Genomic DNA, 19,147 nt, shown 5'->3' on the forward strand with positions numbered 1-19,147 from the left:
TCTGAAATTCAACTTGGGTGATTCTACAAACAAATGTGAGGCAAACTTTATAGGATTTTCAAACCAATCCACTAATTGACACGTTTATGTTTTCTCAAATATGCTCACAACATGTGTCATCAAATGACTGAAGTTTGGCATTTTAATTTGGCCTTAGGACCAGGTGCTTCTTTTGATGATACGCATACTAATCATTCAATTCAAAGTGCGTTACTATTTTAGAGGGATATATATGAACTTGGCCTTGACACTACTTGCAATGAATTTGCTACTCTAGAGTCTAGACTGTCCTAGTGATATAGTTCACTTGAGAAATACATATAAACTTCGCATTTTTTGAGTCATATGATGTGATGAAAATAAATAATAATAAAAGAGCCCCTAAAAAATTCAGAAGCACACACGCTATGCATATTCTTGCTCTATCAAGTAGTAAGCAAAAATACACATTATCAATCACATATTTGTGCAAATATTTCATGTCCAAATTTTATGTACAGATCTTAGTTCGCTCCATAGGTACGTAAAGGACCCCCTCATCAACTGGCATCACATGAAAGATTAATAGTAATCTTAAATGTTACCTCCACTTTCTGTGTCAGATTGTCCTTATAAATTGGGCCAGAATAGAGTCTTCCAAACTACATTGACCCAGTCTTAGGCCAGATGGGCTCAGGCCCAATCCATGGGCTTGATTGATTTGCACCCTTTAATAACTACGTTGTATTAATTTAATGCAGGTAAAATCGAAATTGATTAAAAGTCTTATAATGAGATGTGAATTATTTCATATAGCCACAAACTTTTCTACTTCAATTTTACAAAACTTCTAATGTAGTAAATTCTTATTGGTTTGCATTTGGGCTCACCACTTACATAACTTTGTTACTTACTAGTAGCCACTCGCCACAATTGCAATTTGTAAAAAACAAAATTGTAACTCTTGCATTCTCCTCCTTTTAAAAGTTATAAAAAAAATTTATAGATCTGAAATTTAAAACAAAATATTTCATACCAAAAAAATTAGCCCAACAACAATAATTACCAATAGTAAAACTAAAAACAATTAAGCTCAATTAAATAATTTTACCAAAAACAAACAACCCAGCCCTTACAAAATTTTAAACAAAATAATTTTTCCCTTACCAGAAAGGAGATGCACATATAAAAAAACACAAACAAATAAAAAAAAAAAAACCTTTAGCAGTTAAGTACCAATGCTAGAGGCCAGAGCCATCGCACACAATTCTGTTTATTTATTAAATCACTAAAATCCTTAGACCCTTCAATCCCCTTTAAAGACACGGTTCTCTCTCTCTCTCTCTCTCTCTCTCTCTCTCTCTCTCTCTCTCTCTCTCTCTCTCTCTCTCTCTCTCTCTCTCTCTCTCTCTCTCTCTCTCTCTCTCTCTCTCTCTCTCTCTCTTCTTAGTTTATCGTTTCACCATAACATCTTTGCATCTAGTCTCACCTCTTGCTATTCTATTTCTAATTCTTTTGTTATTCTATTTGTTTTCCAAGTACATATAGGTAAGTCCAAATTAGTTTAATTTGCGTGTTGTGTGCAAGTTGGTAAATAAATCTACCAAATCCGTAGTCTTAATGGAGAGTTGCAAACTGACCTACTACTATATACATACAAAACCACAATAAATTTCTTTTCATCCATTTATCTTGTTTCTACAAACTCTTCGTTCTCAAGTTTGAAGGTATTTGTTCCTAGAAGATATTGGAAAGTCCAATTTTAACATAAATAGTTGTTAAAAGGTCAATTGTATATACTTAAACTATGAAACTTCTATGATTATCTATGTTGCGGTGTTGGTTAAAGATTTTATCGATCCCCTCTTTGTGAAGCGTTTCATTATGTAATGCAAATTCATAAATTTTATTCCTAAATTATAAATAAGTAAATTTGTTTTGTAGTAAAAATAGTGTTATTTATTTATTTTTAGTGGGATGGGGTTGAAGATAAAGAATTTTAATTTATAATAGTCATATAGGTACACATTGTATCTAAGTTATCATTTTTTTATGGGCTTGTTATGAGTATCACCTTGAAGTACATTATTGGATTCATCATCATTAAATATTAACTTAAGTAAGAAGCTTTGTTTCTTTCTAAATCCTTATGTAAAATTCATTGTCCATGATTTATGAGTGAGAAAGATTCAAATTGCTTATTCATGATTTCTATAGTGTAAGTGAAGTGCTTGAAGTTATACAAAACTTATACATAATCAATGAAAGCGGATGGTTATGTATTAATATTTTTAATGCTTGATAATAATTATTAGCATTACTTACTGCTATGGTTTGAGTTACCCTTTATTTCTTTTTTTATGGAGAAGTTTATATCTTTTTTTTAAAATAATATATTGGTCCACATAATACAAAGAACAAAGGGAAAACTATGTTAGTTGATTTTAATGATGATGCTGGCAAGGATGGTAATAATATAATAGATAATGAATGTGATATGATACAAAAAGGCAGTAGCTAGTGATGCTACTCAAAATTTGGAAAAACACTAGAGCACTATTCTCGACAAAGGTATAGATCAATTGACGAATGCCCAAATAACTGGTTTGAAATTCAGTTCCCTAGATGATGGTGGAGAATTTTATAACACGTATGAAAATTTTACACCAAATTCATCTCCTCCGAAAAACGTTGCTAGAGGAAAGACTAATCCAGCTTGGGGTCATTGCAAGCCTTTAGAGTTAGACACAAATGGAAGAGGGCAATTGATGTGTTTGTACTGTAATAAAGTTTTTAAAGGTGGCGGTATTAACCGATTTAAAAAGAAAAAAAAATTATATATATATATATATATATATATATATATATATATATATATATATCTTGGAGATTCTAGCCTTTTGCCCTTAATTTTTAAAAATTTAGCAATATGCCCCTATTTCGAAACTATATAGGGATATGCCCCTGTTTCGATACTCGATTAACTTAAAATCGAGTTTTAATGAAATACTCGATTCATAAAAAATCAAGTTACGCCGAATAAAACTAAAAAAAAAAAAAAGAAAAAAAAAAAAAAAAAAAAAGGCATGGAAATCGATTTTAGGGAAGTCGAGTTCCAAAACGTCACTATAGGGCTTCAAAACGCCACTATAGGGCTCCCTGAATATGGGGCGATCACACTTATAAAATTTTTTTTTCGCATGGAACTCGATTTCCTGAAACTCGAGTTCCATGCAATTTTTTTTTTTTTTTTTTTGATCGGGCATAACTCGATTTTCTACAAATCGAGTATTTAATTGAACTCGATTTTAGGATAATCGAGTATCAAAACAGAGGCACGCTCCTATATAGTTTGCAAACAGGGACATATTGCCAATTTTTTAAAAAATTAAGGGTAAAAGGCCAGAATCTCCAATATATCTTCGCATATGTGTTATAAAAAAATAAAAACCTAATCAAAAGAAGATGGTGGCAGTGGCATAAAGTTATATGGTATTATGGTGATATGTACATGCTATTTGGATGTCAAACTTCAAAGCATTAAAGAAGTTATGCACAACAGCCTGTAGCAATAGCTTTGCTGGTTTTGAGAATTGTGAAAACTAAAAAGTGATGTGATGGTATGGCAGGGCGCATGCATTGCTGTAAAATAGCATATGATTGACTTTTCGGTTTGAGTAAAATAGCATATGATTGATATTGCTGTATAGTTTTCACCCAACATCACCAATCACACCTAGGGATGGCAATTTTTGCCCGACCCGTGGATACCCGGTCCGGCCCGACCCTAATGGGCCGGGTTTTACCCGATCCGATTAGAAATAGGGTCGGGTATGGGTTTTAAAAAAATAACCCGAAACGGGTTCGGGTCGGGTCCGGGTTTTATTAAAAAAACCCATACCCGACCCGAGACCCGACCCGTATAAAACCCGTTTAAAAACCTAGTACCTAAAATTACAAAAATACCCTAATATATATATAAACCTATAATCTAACCCTAACTAATCCCTCATTTCTTCTTCACTCTTCAGCTGCCGCAGCCCCTCTCCCTCCTTTCTGCCTCACGCCTCACGCGCAGCCCAGTCCAACACTCCGCACTCCTCCCTCTGCCTCACGCCTCCCTCTCCCTCACGCCTCACACCTCCCTCTGCCTCACGCCTCCCTCCTCCCTCTCCCTCACGCCTAACGCGCAACGCAGTCCAACAGTTCCTCACTCCGATCAGCTCAGTCCGACCCCCCTCACTCACACACTTCCTCAGTCAGTCAGTCACTGAGTCCGTGAGCCTTCCCTCCCTCGCTCAGCTCAGCAGTCAGTCAGGTATTCTTAATTTCTTATTTCATTTCACTGAGTCCGTGAAGTTCGTTTTTATCTTTTGATTCTTTTCCTTAACTGCTTTGTCTTAAATATCTTTGTTGTTGAAAGGGTTTTTTTCTATTTTGTATATCTGCTGGGTTTTCTTTACTTTTGATAATAATACTATCTATGTTTGTGAGAAAAAGCCCTCTGATCTTTGTTTGGTAACTGGGAAAATCTAGGAAAGTGCTATTATTATGTTTTAGTCAATAACTGAATTATTGTTGAATTTATTGTAAATATTGGTTTGCATAATCTATATGCTTGTATCTCTCCTAGTTTACTCATTTATGAATTTTAGAAATAGAAAGACCCAGTATGGTTTTAAATTCTTTGTTGATATTGTAAGCTATAAATGTGTTTTTTTGAAATGTTTATGGTGATTGAATCTAGTTTTATTGAGTGAATAATATACCATTGTTAGTTTGTTACAGCAGGACGCCTACACAATTTACTTTATTTTGGTTAAATTGTTTACTATATGCAAAAGCAAGTTTGTAACGCTAGTGAAAATATTTAAACATAATTTTGTACTTACTAATCCCATTAGAGCTTTTCACAAAAATATTGGAATTGCAGTGTATTTAACATAATTAGGATATGTGAAGTTTTAATGTCTTATGTGTGGTGTTTCATTGAATTTGTTGTGATGATAATAATAATGTTTATTTGGGTTTTTGGTGGGTGAGGGTTTGGTTTATGGGTTAAGGTGTTTGTGATGTTATACTGTTATTGGGTTTGTTAACTATTGAGCTGTTGTATTTTGTGAGAGATTTTCAAATTAACTCTGTTAATTTTGTTTTTTGTGTTTGTTGGGAATGCAGAGCCTAAAACGGAGATGGAAGACACAAACACAGACACAAACAAATCTGGGAGTTGTGCCACAATTGATGGGAGTTGTATCACAATTGATGAAGATTAAACATTTTGTATTAATTTAGTAGTTTTTTTTTTTAATTTCTTAGACTTGTTGGATTAATATGTTGGTTTGTAATTATTCTAAACTTGTGGGATTTATTTTGTAGCTTTTTAATTTCTTGGACTCGTTGAACTTTTGATACTTATTTCTTGGACTTGTTTGATTTATTTTATTTTTATGTTTAGCTAGTGATTTTAGTTATGATCTATGTAATTTATTGATTTAAAATCTTGGTTATGATTTATTGAATTATGATTATGATATTAGTTATGGTTTATTGATTTATAGATTTATAATTAACAGGTGATTTATTGATTTATGATTAGTAGTTTATGATTTGGCATTTGGGTCACGTTATTTAGGCTTGAATTTGAATATGTAGGTTTGAATGTAGGCAAAAATGTATTTGGGCTAAATTTTTTTATTTGGAATATGCAGGCTTGAACGGCAAAAATAAATCTGGGCTTGAACTTAAAGAAAAAATAAATCTGGGCTTAAATTTTTATTTTTTTTTTTGGTTGGGCCACGAACTGGGCCCAAGCCCTAAACGGGGCCCGCGGGATCCACGGGGCCCGGCTGGGGCGGGTCCGGGCCTCGGGAAAAAACCCGGTTCCCTAAACGGGCCGGGTCCGGGCCACGGGTCTTGCCCCGCAGGTCGGGTCCGGGTATGGAAAAACCCGGCCCGAACCCGACCCGTTGCCATTCCTAATCACACCAATAAAAAGAGAAATATACAGGTTCTTAATCTGAGAATACTCTAATATTGTCAATTAGAAAATAAAAGTGGAAACTGAAACAACTATTATTTGTTAATACACAAAAATTCCATTTCAAAATAAGTTTTACAAGTGAAAATAAACCTCATCATCAAAAGTACAATGTACATTGGCTATTAGTCTCCAATTCAAATATCAATACATACAAGATTACAAACCTTGGAAAAGAAGATAATTTCCAGCCTTTATTCAAATAATATCTTCAAGCCCTTTAATTATAGTCATGGGCGTTCTCTCTTTATATATAGAGAGAGCCTAGGTTCCTGAAATCTTATGTATTTTACCATCTCCATTCACAAATGATATTATTATTATGAGGTCAACACCTATAATTGTGCAAAAGACTACTTTTTATCCATACAAATAAGCTAACCCACTGAAATAAAATTAAATAAATTATATTTCTAAATAAAATCAATCCGAATTTGCAAAAAAATTGGGTAACAAATTTATATATAGCATACCAAATAAAAATTTATCATTCCTTAAGCCGGAAGACATTGGTTGCAGCTTTGATTTTTCTCCAAAAAAATAGAGATGTTTTATCTGCCATGTACAATAAATAAATAAAATAAAATAATGTAGAAATTTCAACCCAAAAACCAAACCCACGAAAACAATGTTAATATAAATATGGAGATTAACTCAAATACTCAAAAGAAAATCAATTCTAAACATAACAAAAAAATAAGATAGAAAGAAAATCTCAGGCACATGTGAAATCAACTTTAATCTCTCTCTTTCTCTATTTTTCTTAATCTATCGTGAGTCTTTTTTTTTTTAATTTTTTTTTTCAGCATGCCAATATATATATACACGATGGCTCACATATTCCTTACCAATGTGGCTAATTATCAAGCGGTATTTTCTATCCTTAATCAAAACATGTAATGTAAGTGGCCACTTACATTACATGTTTATTGAATTCGCAGATGTACGAAAAATCTTAGTACCAATGACAATGTGTATCACATTGGTATACCATAATTAGTCAGTGAACTACTAATGATCACAATATATATTCTTATTTGCTATTTAATAGGCAAATTGAAAAGTGCTTGACTGTGAAGCAAGTTACACGTACAGTACATATCTGGGGAGCATGAGCCATGAGGGCGGTTCCAAGTGCCATTCCCCGGCAAGAACATCTGTACATTGCAATTAATAATTCCATTTTTTTATTTTATTTTTAATAAAGCAAAATGCAAAGAATAAAAACTGAATTTGGAAATTATCACAAAAAATCAACCATAAAACTAAATATATATATATGAGTATTTAGTTCCCAAAGCATTGTTTTGTTTGGGAAGTATCGCAACGATAGAGATTAGATTATAATCATACAGTTAGAATAGTGTATGATGATGCCGAAAATCGTCAGTAAGTCACATAGTGCTCACGTGCTCAAAACAACACCTGCAAAATAAAGACAAAGAAAACCCTAGGAAAGTACCGGTGTGGTACCAGCCAAAAACCCTCCGAAGATTAAGTTAGAGAACTTTCACCACTCTAGAGTGCTAGAATTGGGGGAATTATGCGTACCTTGATTTGTGAGGGTCTTGGGGTTTTTATAGTAGCATGGGGTTGAGATTCGTTGCTTAGAAGATCTTTCCTTGTGGGAGAGATCTTTTTTAATTTGCGTCTCTTATGGAATCTTTTCCTTATAGGATTCTCTTGATTAGGGTTAAGCGTGAGGCACAAGATATTTCTTTATATGCTTATGCGTGAAAGTCAAGTCATGTCAGCCTCGTCAAAAGGTTCGCTTATCCTCTTCAACTTCCCCCCGTCAACTTCATATCCCGTCAATATATTCTAGTCGTCTCATTCAAATGTTTGTTGTTTTTAGGGTGTAGTTGTCAACTTTAAGGTGGAACCGTCGACTTTCATTCTATTGTTAGGCTATGAACGTGCAAGCGACGCTGACGAGTTCATTAGGACCGTCGCTTCCACCTAATATGGATGACTTTATCAAAACCACAGAATTACCCTTATCATCTGCCGCCTACTCCATAGCCTCGTCGGCTTTAGCCAACAGGTTATGGAGTTCAATTCGTAGCTCTTTCCTTTTTACTATTTATTATTATTTTGTTTATTGAAAAAAAGAGAGGGCATTTATTGGTGATTCCTCGAGCAACCTTTATTAATTGCTTGGACACGTGGCTTAAGTGGATTGGCTCTATTTCTGGATGAGGGTGTCGCTTCGTCTTCTGTGCACTTTTCATCCTATATATATCTCAGTTCCTTCCTCATTTTCTCCCATTTCATCATCGTTGATCTTCAGAGAGAGAGCTTGCTATTCTGAGAACTTCGCTCCCGTCATCTCACTAACTTCGTTGCCTTCGTTCTTTTGTTGAAACCGTCACCTTTCAACGAACTGTCTACTTGGCAAGTCACCTTTTCCTTTCCTTCATTCTATCTTCCATTTTTTTTGTTTTTCTAGTTGATAGTTTACCTCTTTTCAAGAGGCTTTCAACTTAGACACTTAGAATACCTCCGTCGCTTGTAGGTAAATAGATGTCTAGAGAAGCGACGAGTGAGCAGTCGTCAGTCCGTGAGGAAGTGGGCTACGACAAGGTCTTCCAGACAAGTCATGACCCCGAAGAGGGCCTTTCCTGGTCGTCAGAGAAGGAAACGTCAGCCCATTCTCTTGACGAGGAAGTGGAGAGTTGTGTTGGAAAAGGAGGTGTGGAAGAGGAGATAAATGAGGGAGAGGTTGAAGGTGATGATGGAGAAGAGGATGACAGGGATGAGGGTGATGTTGACAAGAGAACCCTTGAAGCTAGAAGTTCAGGAAGCCTTAGGAATGGGCATGCCCGTTAGTTTATCCTTCCTAAAATGTGGACCGTCAATGATTTCTTGCCGACGATGACAGGCAATATATTTAAGAATTTAAGGGATCGTGACCAGATCCCTGACCATATCCTGATCCGTCTCCCTGGGAAATTCAAGAAGTGCTACTCAAGGAAAACTACGAATGTCAACATGTACGACGTTATGTTTACGGCGGGACTAAGGTTGCCACTAACAGCGTTGCACCGTCAGTTGGCTAATTTTCTTGGATTATCCGTCAGCCAGATTGCTCCAAATGCTTGGAAGATCTTTATAGCGGCTGAGATTTTGTAGGGTCGTCTGAGTGGTGGGAAACGTTAGCTTTCGTTGGACAATTTTTTTTACTGCTATAGACCTCAACACATCGTCTCGTCCCAAGGAATATACCACTTTGTTGCACGGAAGAAAAGTTTAAGGCTCATGTCAGACATGCCTAACTCAAACAGGAACTGGAAAGGTAGATACTTCTTCGTTCAGGGGACGGATTGGATATATCGTCCAGAAGAGTGGATTACAATGCCATATGGTTTTGACAATACTTGGGGTATTGTCAAGGATTTAGGTTTAGCACCATCAATTTTTACTTTAACTTTTCCCATTTATTTGTTAAGTGTTTTTGGCGTCGTTTTCCTATTTCAGCTAGTGTTTGTCCAAATATAACTGATGAGTAAGAGGCCTTCATCAGTCGGGTCCTTGAAATTCCATTTGAGCAACGGAAGTGTAGGGACTTGACCACCCTCGACGCGCTGCACGCATATTGTGGAGGTCCAGAACCGACGCCTAGCTCACGAACTAAACACTTATTCTCGTCGGCGTAAGTAATTTATTTTCTTCCATCATTTTTTCTTTTTGTCGTCTCTTGGTCTAATGCTCGTCATTTGTCCTTTGTAGAAATGGAGGTAGCCAAACAAAAAGCACAGGTGAAGGCAGCTGCTGCGCATAGCAAAGAGAAACAAAAAGCGAAGGGAAAGGAAGGGGCGTCCTCATCAACCCCTAAGGCCGTCGAAAAGGGGGTGCCTAAGAGGAAGGCTGACGAGAAGGACAATCGTCCTTCCAAGAAAGTCACTGTCACCCCCAGGGATAAACTCCCGAAGAAGCCGTCACCTCTCAAGCTGAGCCACGACACAGGCAAGGGATTAATGACGATGTCAGGCCCCATATCCCAGGGACTTGACCGTCGTCTTCTAACTCACAAGGACTACGCCGTTGAGATGGTTGAGTCAATCATCAAGGAGAAGGACGTGGACCTTTGTGCTGAGGAAATGACAAAGAAGCCGGGGGCGTCAGGCCTCTTTGACCTTGCTCGGGTACGTTTCTTTCTTTCTTTCTTTCTTTATTTCTTCAGTTATTTATTACTCAATATGGCTGACAACTGTTTTGCTTTGTTGGGACTGGTCCGTATGAAAGCACTGCAGGATAGGAGCGTCGCCCAAGAAGGGGTGATTGCTCGTCTTTGCAAACGCAACGGGACCTTGACCGACGAGCTAGAGCAGTACAAGGAAGCCCTTCGTACTCTCAATACGGAGGTGAATGAGCTAAGGGAGAAGCTGAAGAAGGTGGGTCATCAGAAGAAGAAGGAGCAAGAAGCTAAGGCGACGGTAGAAAAAGAGCTGACGGCCCTTCTCGAGCAGGTGGAAACGGCCAAGGCTGACACCGTGAAGGAATTCAAGGCTTCACAACCATTTATTGATTCTTCCAAAGTCTACTATGGTGATGGGTTTGAGAATTGCCTTAAACAGTTCAAATCCATCTACCCTCACTTTGATTTATCCAAGGTCCCTATGGACGACCCCTTGTCGTTAACTCCTGTTTGCGACACTATTTAAGAGGAAGTTGGCGACTCCACAGAGTCGGAATCTAATCCAAAAGATGATAGCATCATCCTTACTCAACCCACTATGGATCCTCCCGTCACCCCTTTGGTCCCGTCCACTGAGCCTCTAAACGTTGAGACTTTAGCTCAGGACGTTCAAGACAAAGATGACAAGAACCCTCTGGACGCCCCGGCCTCTTAGTTTTCTATTTTTTTTGAATTATTGTATATTTAGTCTATCTTTCAGACAGTGTTAAATGCCCTTTTTTTTTTTTGCCCCACAACCCCCACTTTTTTTTTTTTTCTTGGTAATGACCTTATTTAATGTATGGTATGCTTTCTACATCCGTTGCTTTTAAGCATGTGTTGATCTTTACGTATATATATGTTTTGCTCATTCTTTGTGCTTAAATGTAAGATGACTTAGGATGAATCCGTCAGCCGTGACAAACACCCTTGTCCTGCTAACAATTTTAACAAACCCCAAAGGGATGAATTCGTCCATTCTTGGTCTTTGTGGACATGTTAGTTTTAAGGTATCCTAAACTCGTCCACTAGTGGACCTAGTAATGAATTCATCCATTTGTGGATTTAGTCACGAACTCATCCATCTATGAACTTAATAATATTGACTCATCCTCATGGGATGAACTCGTCAACTTATGGACTTAATCATGAACCGCATCCACTTGTAGACTTAACCATGAACCTGTCCACTTGTGGACTTAACCATGAACTCGTCCACTTATGGACTGGACAATATTGACTCATCCTTATAAAATGAACTCGTTCCATGGGATGAACTCGTCCATTTGTGGACTTAATTATGAATTTGTCCACTTGTGGACTTGATAATATTAGCTTGTTCTCATAAAATGAACTCATCCACTTGTGGACTTAACCATGAACTCGTCCACTTATGGACTTGATAATATTGACTTATCCCCATGGGATGGACTCATCCATTTGTGGATTGAATTATGAATTTTTCCACTTGTGGACTTAACAATATTGACTCATCCTCATGGGTTGAACACGTCCACTTGGACTTAACCATGAACGCGTTCACTTATGGACTTGATAATATCGACTTATCCCCATGGGATGGACTCGTCCATTTATGGATTTAATTATTGTCCACTTGTGGACTTAATAATATTGACTCATCCTTATGGGATGAACTCGTCCACTTGCACTTAATTATGGATCCGTCCACTTGTGGACTTAATAATAATATTAACTCATCCTCATGGGATGAACTCGTCCACTTATGAACTTAATCATGAATAAATGCATAGAATAAACATGTAGAAGCAGATAAATACACCATTCATATCTGAATAAACTCCTCTTATTGTAATAAATGTATATGTAGAAAAATCATTCTTTAAAGAAAAAGACTTGCCCTTTGGGCTTAAAAAGTACTATGGCAAAAATTAACTAAAATAAATTGGAAAATGAGGAGTGTTGCTTTTCATGCTATCTTCTACTAGTAATACTTCTGGAGATGTTCAGCATTCCATGGGTGGTGCAACTTCTGTCCATCTAGCGTCTCCAAGTGATAGGTGTCTTTCCTCTACCATGACGTGATTCTATAGGGTCCCTCCCAGTTAGGGCCAAGCTTTCCTTGGGTAGGGTCTCTAGCGGCGCCCATTACCTTCCTCAAAACGAGGTCTCTAACCTTGAAGTCCCTATGTCTGACTCGGGAGTTGTAGTGCTTGGCCATGAGATCCTGGTATCGTGCGAGTCTTTGTTCAATTATCGCCCTAACTTCATCTAGTAAATCAAGCTGTAGACGTATAGCCTCGTCGTTCTTTTTTCCATCATGATTACCCATCCTGTAGCTCGCGAGTTCGACCTCTACTGGGATGACTGCCTCGCTTCGATATCGAAATGATGTCTCCCCTGTAGGTGTTCTGGCCGTTGTTCTATACACCCATAGTATGTTTAGCAGCTCTTCTGGCCATACACCCTTTGCCCCCTCGAGTCAAGTCTTGATGATTTTAAGCAAGGTTCGATTTGTGACCTCAACCTGCCCATTGGCTTGAGGGTGGGCGGGGGAGGAGTAATGGTTCTTGATTCCTAACTAGGAGCAAAAATTCCTGAAGGAGTCGTTGTCAAATTGTTTCCCGTTGTCTGAGACCAAGACTCTAAGGATCCCATACCTACAGATGATTTTTTTCCAAACGAAGCCTGTCGCGTTCTTTTTTGTTTTGGTGGCCAAGGCTTCAGCTTCTACCCATTTGGTGAAATAGTCTATGCCGACTATAAGGAACTTTAGTTGTCGCAACACTATCGAGAATGGTCTCATGATATCTAGTCCCCATTGAGCAAATGGCCACGGGGCTACCATTGGGGTGAGTTCTTCCGTCAGTTGTCTGATGACGTTACTGAATCTTTGGCATTTGTCGCAGGCTTTGACATAAGTCTGGGCATCCTTCTACATAGTAGGCCAGTAGTATCCAACTCGAATCAATTTATGTACCAATGACCGCGACCCTGAGTGGTTCCCGCAGATCCCTTCGTGTACTTCTCTCATGACATAATCCGCTTCTTTGGGGCTTAAACACCTTTGGTACCGGTGGGAGAAGCCTCTCTTGTACAAGATGTCACTTATCAAGATGAATCGTGCTGCTTTGACCTTCAGCTTCCTTGCGGCTTCCTTACCGTCTGGTAGTGTGCCGTTTTTCAAGTAGGAGACTAATGGTGTCGCCCAATTGCTTTCAAAACCTATCTCCTGCACATGGATGGGATCTATTAATGGCAAAAGCTGGACGAAGGAAAGTACCTTGTTGCAGGTGATCATGTGTTCTGCTGATATGGCCTTGGCAAGACGATCGGCTTGCTTGTTCTCTACTCTGGGGATTTAAACAATCTTAGCTTGTAGATTGTCCACCCTTCTCTTTACTTGATCCAGGTACTTCTTCATCCTCTCGCCCTTGCATTCGTAATCACCTTTACTTGGTTTGTGAAGATTTGGGAATCGCAATGAATAACCACTCCCGCGGCTCCTGCTGCTTTAGCGAGATCTAGTCCTGCAACTAGAGCTTCGTACTTTGCTTCGTTATTGGTTGTAGGGAAGTTGAAATGAATCATGCATTCAATCTCGTCCCCTTCTGGAGAATGAGTAGAATGCCCACTCCACCAGCCTGTCTGTTAGACGTTCTGTCCGTGTGTATACTCCACTGAGGATACTCTTCTGCCCCCTGGCCTTCCACGTTAGTGAAATCCATAATGAATTCAGCGACCACTTGCCCATTAATGGCAGTACGCATGTGGTACTGTATGTCAAATTCACTCAACTCTATGGCCCATAGTGCCATTCATCTTACGGCTTCAGGATAGCTCATTGCTCGCCGTAAGGGCTTGTCAGTCAGAACGATTACCTTGTGGGCTTGGAAATATGGCTTGAGCTTGCGAGCTACTGTAACCAAAGAGAAGGCTAGTTTCTCCATCGGCGAGTACCTCTCCTCTGAGCCACAAAGTGCCCGGCTGGTGTTGTACGCGGGATTTTGCACCTAGTCTTCTTCTCTGATCAAGGCTGCACTGACGATGGCCAGGGATACAACCAAGTAAAGGAACAATTATTCTCCGATTTTGAGGGACTTAGTAATGGCGGGGAAGAGAGGTAAGCCTTTAGATCCTCGAATGCCTACTAACACTCGACCATCACCTCAAAAGATTTCTTCAACGTGCAGAAGAAAGGTAGGCACTTGTCTATTGCCCTTGATTATCAGCAATTTTCAATCTAATGGCTTTTCGATCCAAGAAAGGGTGGCTTGTTGCTTAGGGGTTGCAACAAGCGTAGAGAGAGAGAAAAATTTGTTTGAGTAGAGCTGTAAATATAAACCATTTTTAATCTTGTGTTAGTGTTCTCATTGAAGCTCTTAAAGCCTTCAAATATTTTTACAAAAATCACTTTTTGATCTTGTATTTTCTAATTTTGTTATATTTTTTGTGTTTGCAATGGTATAAGTAATGGGGTAGGTAACGACAGACTAACGATGTTAATCACATGTGGGTAAAATGTTAAATTTTAAATCACGGGTCAGTAAGTTAAATTCGAGCTAAACCACAGGTGATGGGTAATCTGTAATTTCCCTATTTTTTTTTCTTTTTTTCTTTTTTTTGTATAGTCAAAATTAATTGTAATTTAGAATCTGCCTAACAATAGTTGGACACGAAATGCCTGCGGCTACATAAAACCAGTACACTTTTTGCTCATCTGTATTGAATGATCTGCTTTAATTGGATTGCATTGTTTAACAAGTCCATTTTCGATTGCAATAGAGAAGTATTTTGAATTGTAAACATAGATATAACGAAACCTTGTGCATGATCTAATACGAATGCATGGATAAAAACTCAATAAAGGAGTTCCCTTGTTAATTCAATTGACAAATTCGACAAACTCAATGAGAGCAAGATCAAAAGAGAGTACAAAGTAGAAGAAAACAAAATTCATAAATTAAAATTTAATAAGTACAAAATTTATTTGGGAGGGCTTGCTCGAACGATGAGATCCAATATGATTTTCATTTGTTTGCTCCAACTTTATCCTTAACTGCATCACAAGCCCCTTGTGCCTTATCCTTCATCTGCTGGCCAGCCTGCAATATATAGAACTCCATATGTAAGCAATTAACAATGATGTAGGGCAGTATTACTTGAGATCGAAGTATTTTGTTATGTTTGTATGTAATTTTCTAACTTAGTAAAAACTTAGTTGAACCTCTTGGCATGATTCCTTGGCAGATTGAGCAGCATTGCTCGCCTTGTCCGCCATGTTGCCTGCCTTTTCCTAAACCAAAAAAGAACAACACATTATAATCAACATTTAAAATGTCAACGTGCATGGTGTTCATGCATGGAACATCCATCCATGCCTATGTAATCCTTTTAGATGCAGTTTGCCTAAGAAGAACCGTATCATAGGCGTATCTTGAACATATTGGCACTAAAAATAAAAAATCAGGGTACGCATACAGGAGTATCCCAGAGATAGCCGGTACCGGATACAAATATATGAGCTAAACTAGAGTATCTGTGCTTACTAGATGTATGCTACTATGCTAATAGATGTAAATAGGATGGATAGAAACTCACCTGAGTTTGGCCCTTGGCCTCGCCAGCTTGGTAACTTGCATTCTGGGATTTGTCCATCTTCAGTCTCTGCTTGGAACACAAACACTCGCAATGTTATTCAGGCTCTAAAATTCAACTTGGGTGATTCTACAAACAAATGTGAGGCAAAATTTATAGGATTTTCAAACCAATCCACTAATTGACACGTTTATGTTTTCTCAAATATGCTCTCACATGTGTCATCATATGATGGAAGTTTGGCATTTTGATTTGGCCTTAGGACCAGGTGCTTCTTTTGATGATACGCACACTAATCATTCAATTCAAAGTTGGTTACGATTTTAGAGGGATATATATGAACTTGGCCTTGACACTACTTGCAATGAATTTGCTACTCTAGAGTCTAGACTGTCCTAGTGATATAGTTCACTTGTGGTAAAATTTGTCAATTATTGAGAAATACATTTAAACTTCGCATTTGTTGAGTCATATGATGTGATAAAAATAAATAATAATAAAATGAGCCCCTAAAAAATTCATAGGTACGCACGCTATGCATATTCTTGCTCTATCAAGTAGTAAGCAAAAATACTCATTATCAATCACACATTTGTGCAAATATTTCATGTCCAGATTTATACAAATAATAATAAAATGAGCCCCTAAAAATTCATAAGTACGCACGCTATGCATATTCTTGCTCTATCAAGTAGTAAGCAAAAATACTCATTATCAATCACACATTTGTGCAAATATTTCATGTCCAGATTTATACAAATAATAATAAAATGAGCCCCTAAAAATTCATAAGTACGCACGCTATGCATATTCTTGCTCTATCAAGTAGTAAGCAAAAATACTCATTATCAATCACACATTTGTGCAAATATTTCATGTCCAAATTTTATGTATAGATCTTAGTTTGCTCCATAGGTACGTGAAGGACCCCATCATCAATTGTCCTTATAAAAGTCTCTCATGCAAAGAAAAAACTTAGATGTCTACCCCGACTTTACCCCATGAACCTGACGACCCTGAAAACACCCACCTACAGAATAACTCACGTAAAAAGACTTATGCAGATACGATACAAGATGCAAATATGCTAGAAGCACGTTATGGAGTCGGGGAAGAAGACTATGAAGCAATAGCCAACCAGGAAGAGAATGTTGCGTAGCAAACACAAAGTGCAGAAACCCAACCTGAAACTGATGAAGAACGATCAGATGAAACTTGGGAAATCCGACTCACCCCGGAATTGAAGAACCAGCTAGCGGGACCATGGAAAACGAGCGTTATCCTCAAGCTTATGGGACGACCACTGGGATATCGGACACTCCAAACCAGGTTAGCCGGTATTTGGTGACCCACAGGTACGACACCCTTAATCGACCTCGGTTCCGGTTTTTTCATTATGCGTTTTGATGTGCTTAAAGATTATCACCATGCTCTAATGGAGGGTCCATGGTTTGTGGGAGACCATTACCTGCATGTGCAAGCCTGGGAAGTGGATTTTCATCCGCAAACCGCCAAAATATCAACCACGGCGGTTTGGATCCGCCTAGAACAATTACCTATTGAATATTACCACCCAGAATTTCTCAAACACGTGGGAAAAAAACTAGGGAAACTTTTGAAGGTTGATGCCATTACTAGCGCCGCCATTCGTGGGAGATACGCTAGAGTGTGCGTACAAATAAACATGGCCAACCCGCTGCCCAAACGTGTGAAAATAGGATCCTTTTCGCAAGACATTGTTTATGAAAACCTCCCCATGCTTTGCTACAAATGCGGTAGACTCGGCCACCGAGAACCGTAGTGTATAGAAGGCTTGGCGTCACCAGCTACCATGTTACCTCATAAGAATGAACCTTCAACCCCAAACGTTTCACCGATAAACCCCAATCACGTGTCAACCCCCTGGAAAACGGTCCAAAAAAGACGTACCCGAACACGTGGACGCCAACTTGGGACATCTCCAAGCGGTAAAAACATCTTAACCGACCCTTACACGTTGAATCACCATCGTGGTCTAGCTTCAACATCGACGACATAGAGGCAACGCACTCACAATACTAAGTCGGTGATGCGTCATAATCGCGAAAGTGCTATACAGCCAACTGGGTTTTACTGTGGCGAGGTGGCATCCATGGGTAATAAGTTTAATTTACTGAAGCCACGTGAGGAAGAACAGCAGCACATGCATGATTCTGGAGAAGCCGGCTATTCAAGACTTTCTCATCAACTAAATGACGTAGCTGGACATAACACACGCACTCCTTGCATGGCCAGATGTCCTGAGGAACTTCAAAATCCTCACGTTCAAACCATGCAACAAGAGCAAGATAAAACACTTGCTAATCTAGCCGACCCAATCCCTCATGATACACACCAAACAAATGGCTCCCTCATCGGATCAAGCATCCTCCTCACCCCCTCCAATGGATCCCGACCTATGTCTCACACCAACTCTTCAAGGCAACCCACACCTCTCAACCATACCACACTTAAGCAACCAACCCCCTCCTCACTAAGCCTATGAACAGGAGATGGAGAACTTAGAAAAACTTTGGAGCGAACTGTCTCTAGAACAAACACTCGACAGGACAGTGAGTTATGTCCGCATTCCGGTTCATCCGCGAACAGCCATGAATTGGAACCAAACGACTTAAACTCCGAGCCTGCCTTTGAGGCTCGACTCACCTCCCCATTCCAACCCCTACCGCAGCCACCGATCCCATGTCCGAGTCCACAGGTCCAGCCAACCCTATCACACCCAGGCAAGGCGGACACAAGCTTCACCAGTCAGGCAACGGAGCATTCTGGTGAGCTCCTCCAGTGCAAACTCCCCAGATATACTGCCCGCAGCCATTTTTCGCTTCCTGGATCGCGGCGAAATAAACATCGCCATGCGAGAAGACAAACCCAACCTTTACATAGTCATGTTCTCAAACCGCAACCTACCATTCGTCGTGTCCGGCACGCACTAGGCCAGGCTCGGCGATGTGGAAGCACAGTATCACATCATGACCACCACAGCGAGGCATCAGTGCCTTCAACTGCCGACACCGAGGAATCCCTCGACATGGGAAGTCTCGAATGAGTCCCTCACCCCATTTTCCACATCCATGAAGATGATCGCCTGGAACTGTCAAGGCGTCGGCAATGAGATGTTTCGTGCACATGCCTATGAGCTCCACCGTAGGCACCGCCCTGATATCCTGATTATTATCGAGCCCTGCATTGCTGACGTTAGGGCTCAAGGGGTGATAGACACACTCTCGTACACTCACTCACAACGTGTGGACCCAGTTGGCTTCTCTGGAGGAATCTGGTTGCTTTGGAATGAAGGCCCCTCTTTCAGTGTCGAAATTATCACCTGCAGCGACCAC

At 39.2% G+C, this 19,147-nt stretch overlaps 2 protein-coding genes and 1 long non-coding RNA gene across 3 annotated transcripts; 2 read left to right on the forward strand and 1 right to left on the reverse strand.

Moving 5' to 3' along the window:
* Positions 1–3,993: 3,993 nt before the first annotated feature.
* Positions 3,994–5,440, forward strand: LOC126713983 (uncharacterized). The gene is made up of 2 exons (XR_007651513.1): positions 3,994–4,297; positions 5,158–5,440. It is a non-coding gene; the product is annotated as an uncharacterized LOC126713983 (long non-coding RNA).
* Positions 5,441–8,542: 3,102 nt separating this feature from the next.
* Positions 8,543–10,683, forward strand: LOC126700410 (rRNA biogenesis protein RRP36-like). The gene is made up of 3 exons (XM_050398566.1): positions 8,543–8,843; positions 9,749–10,164; positions 10,273–10,683. The coding sequence occupies exons 1-3, from the start codon at positions 8,543–8,545 to the stop codon at positions 10,681–10,683; spliced, it is 1,128 nt and encodes a 375-aa protein (XP_050254523.1).
* Positions 10,684–15,028: 4,345 nt separating this feature from the next.
* Positions 15,029–15,878, reverse strand: LOC126713981 (stress-induced protein KIN2-like). The gene is made up of 3 exons (XM_050413958.1): positions 15,777–15,878; positions 15,403–15,471; positions 15,029–15,280 (listed from the first exon to the last, which is right to left on the reverse strand). The coding sequence occupies exons 1-3, from the start codon at positions 15,831–15,833 to the stop codon at positions 15,206–15,208; spliced, it is 201 nt and encodes a 66-aa protein (XP_050269915.1). The 5' UTR covers positions 15,834–15,878; the 3' UTR covers positions 15,029–15,205.
* Positions 15,879–19,147: the final 3,269 nt, after the last annotated feature.

This window comes from Quercus robur, chromosome 2 (assembly GCF_932294415.1).
Source record: "Quercus robur chromosome 2, dhQueRobu3.1, whole genome shotgun sequence".
NCBI lineage: Eukaryota > Viridiplantae > Streptophyta > Magnoliopsida > Fagales > Fagaceae > Quercus > Quercus robur.

Bases quoted from the DNA above. Each gene is read 5' to 3' on its own strand.
- LOC126713981 (XM_050413958.1), bottom strand. From the start codon at position 15,833: ATGGACAAATCCCAGAATGCAAGTTACCAAGCTGGCGAGGCCAAGGGC. The intron at 15,472-15,776 runs GTGAGTTTCTAT...TTTTTGGTTTAG, and splicing joins AGGCCAAGGGCCAAACTCAG to GAAAAGGCAGGCAACATGGC. The intron at 15,281-15,402 runs GTTCAACTAAGT...TATATATTGCAG, and splicing joins CCAAGGAATCATGCCAAGAG to GCTGGCCAGCAGATGAAGGA.
- LOC126700410 (XM_050398566.1), top strand. From the start codon at position 8,543: ATGTCTAGAGAAGCGACGAGTGAGCAGTCGTCAGTCCGTGAGGAAGTG. The intron at 8,844-9,748 runs GTTAGTTTATCC...TGTCCTTTGTAG, and splicing joins CCTTAGGAATGGGCATGCCC to AAATGGAGGTAGCCAAACAA. The intron at 10,165-10,272 runs GTACGTTTCTTT...AAAGCACTGCAG, and splicing joins GCCTCTTTGACCTTGCTCGG to GATAGGAGCGTCGCCCAAGA.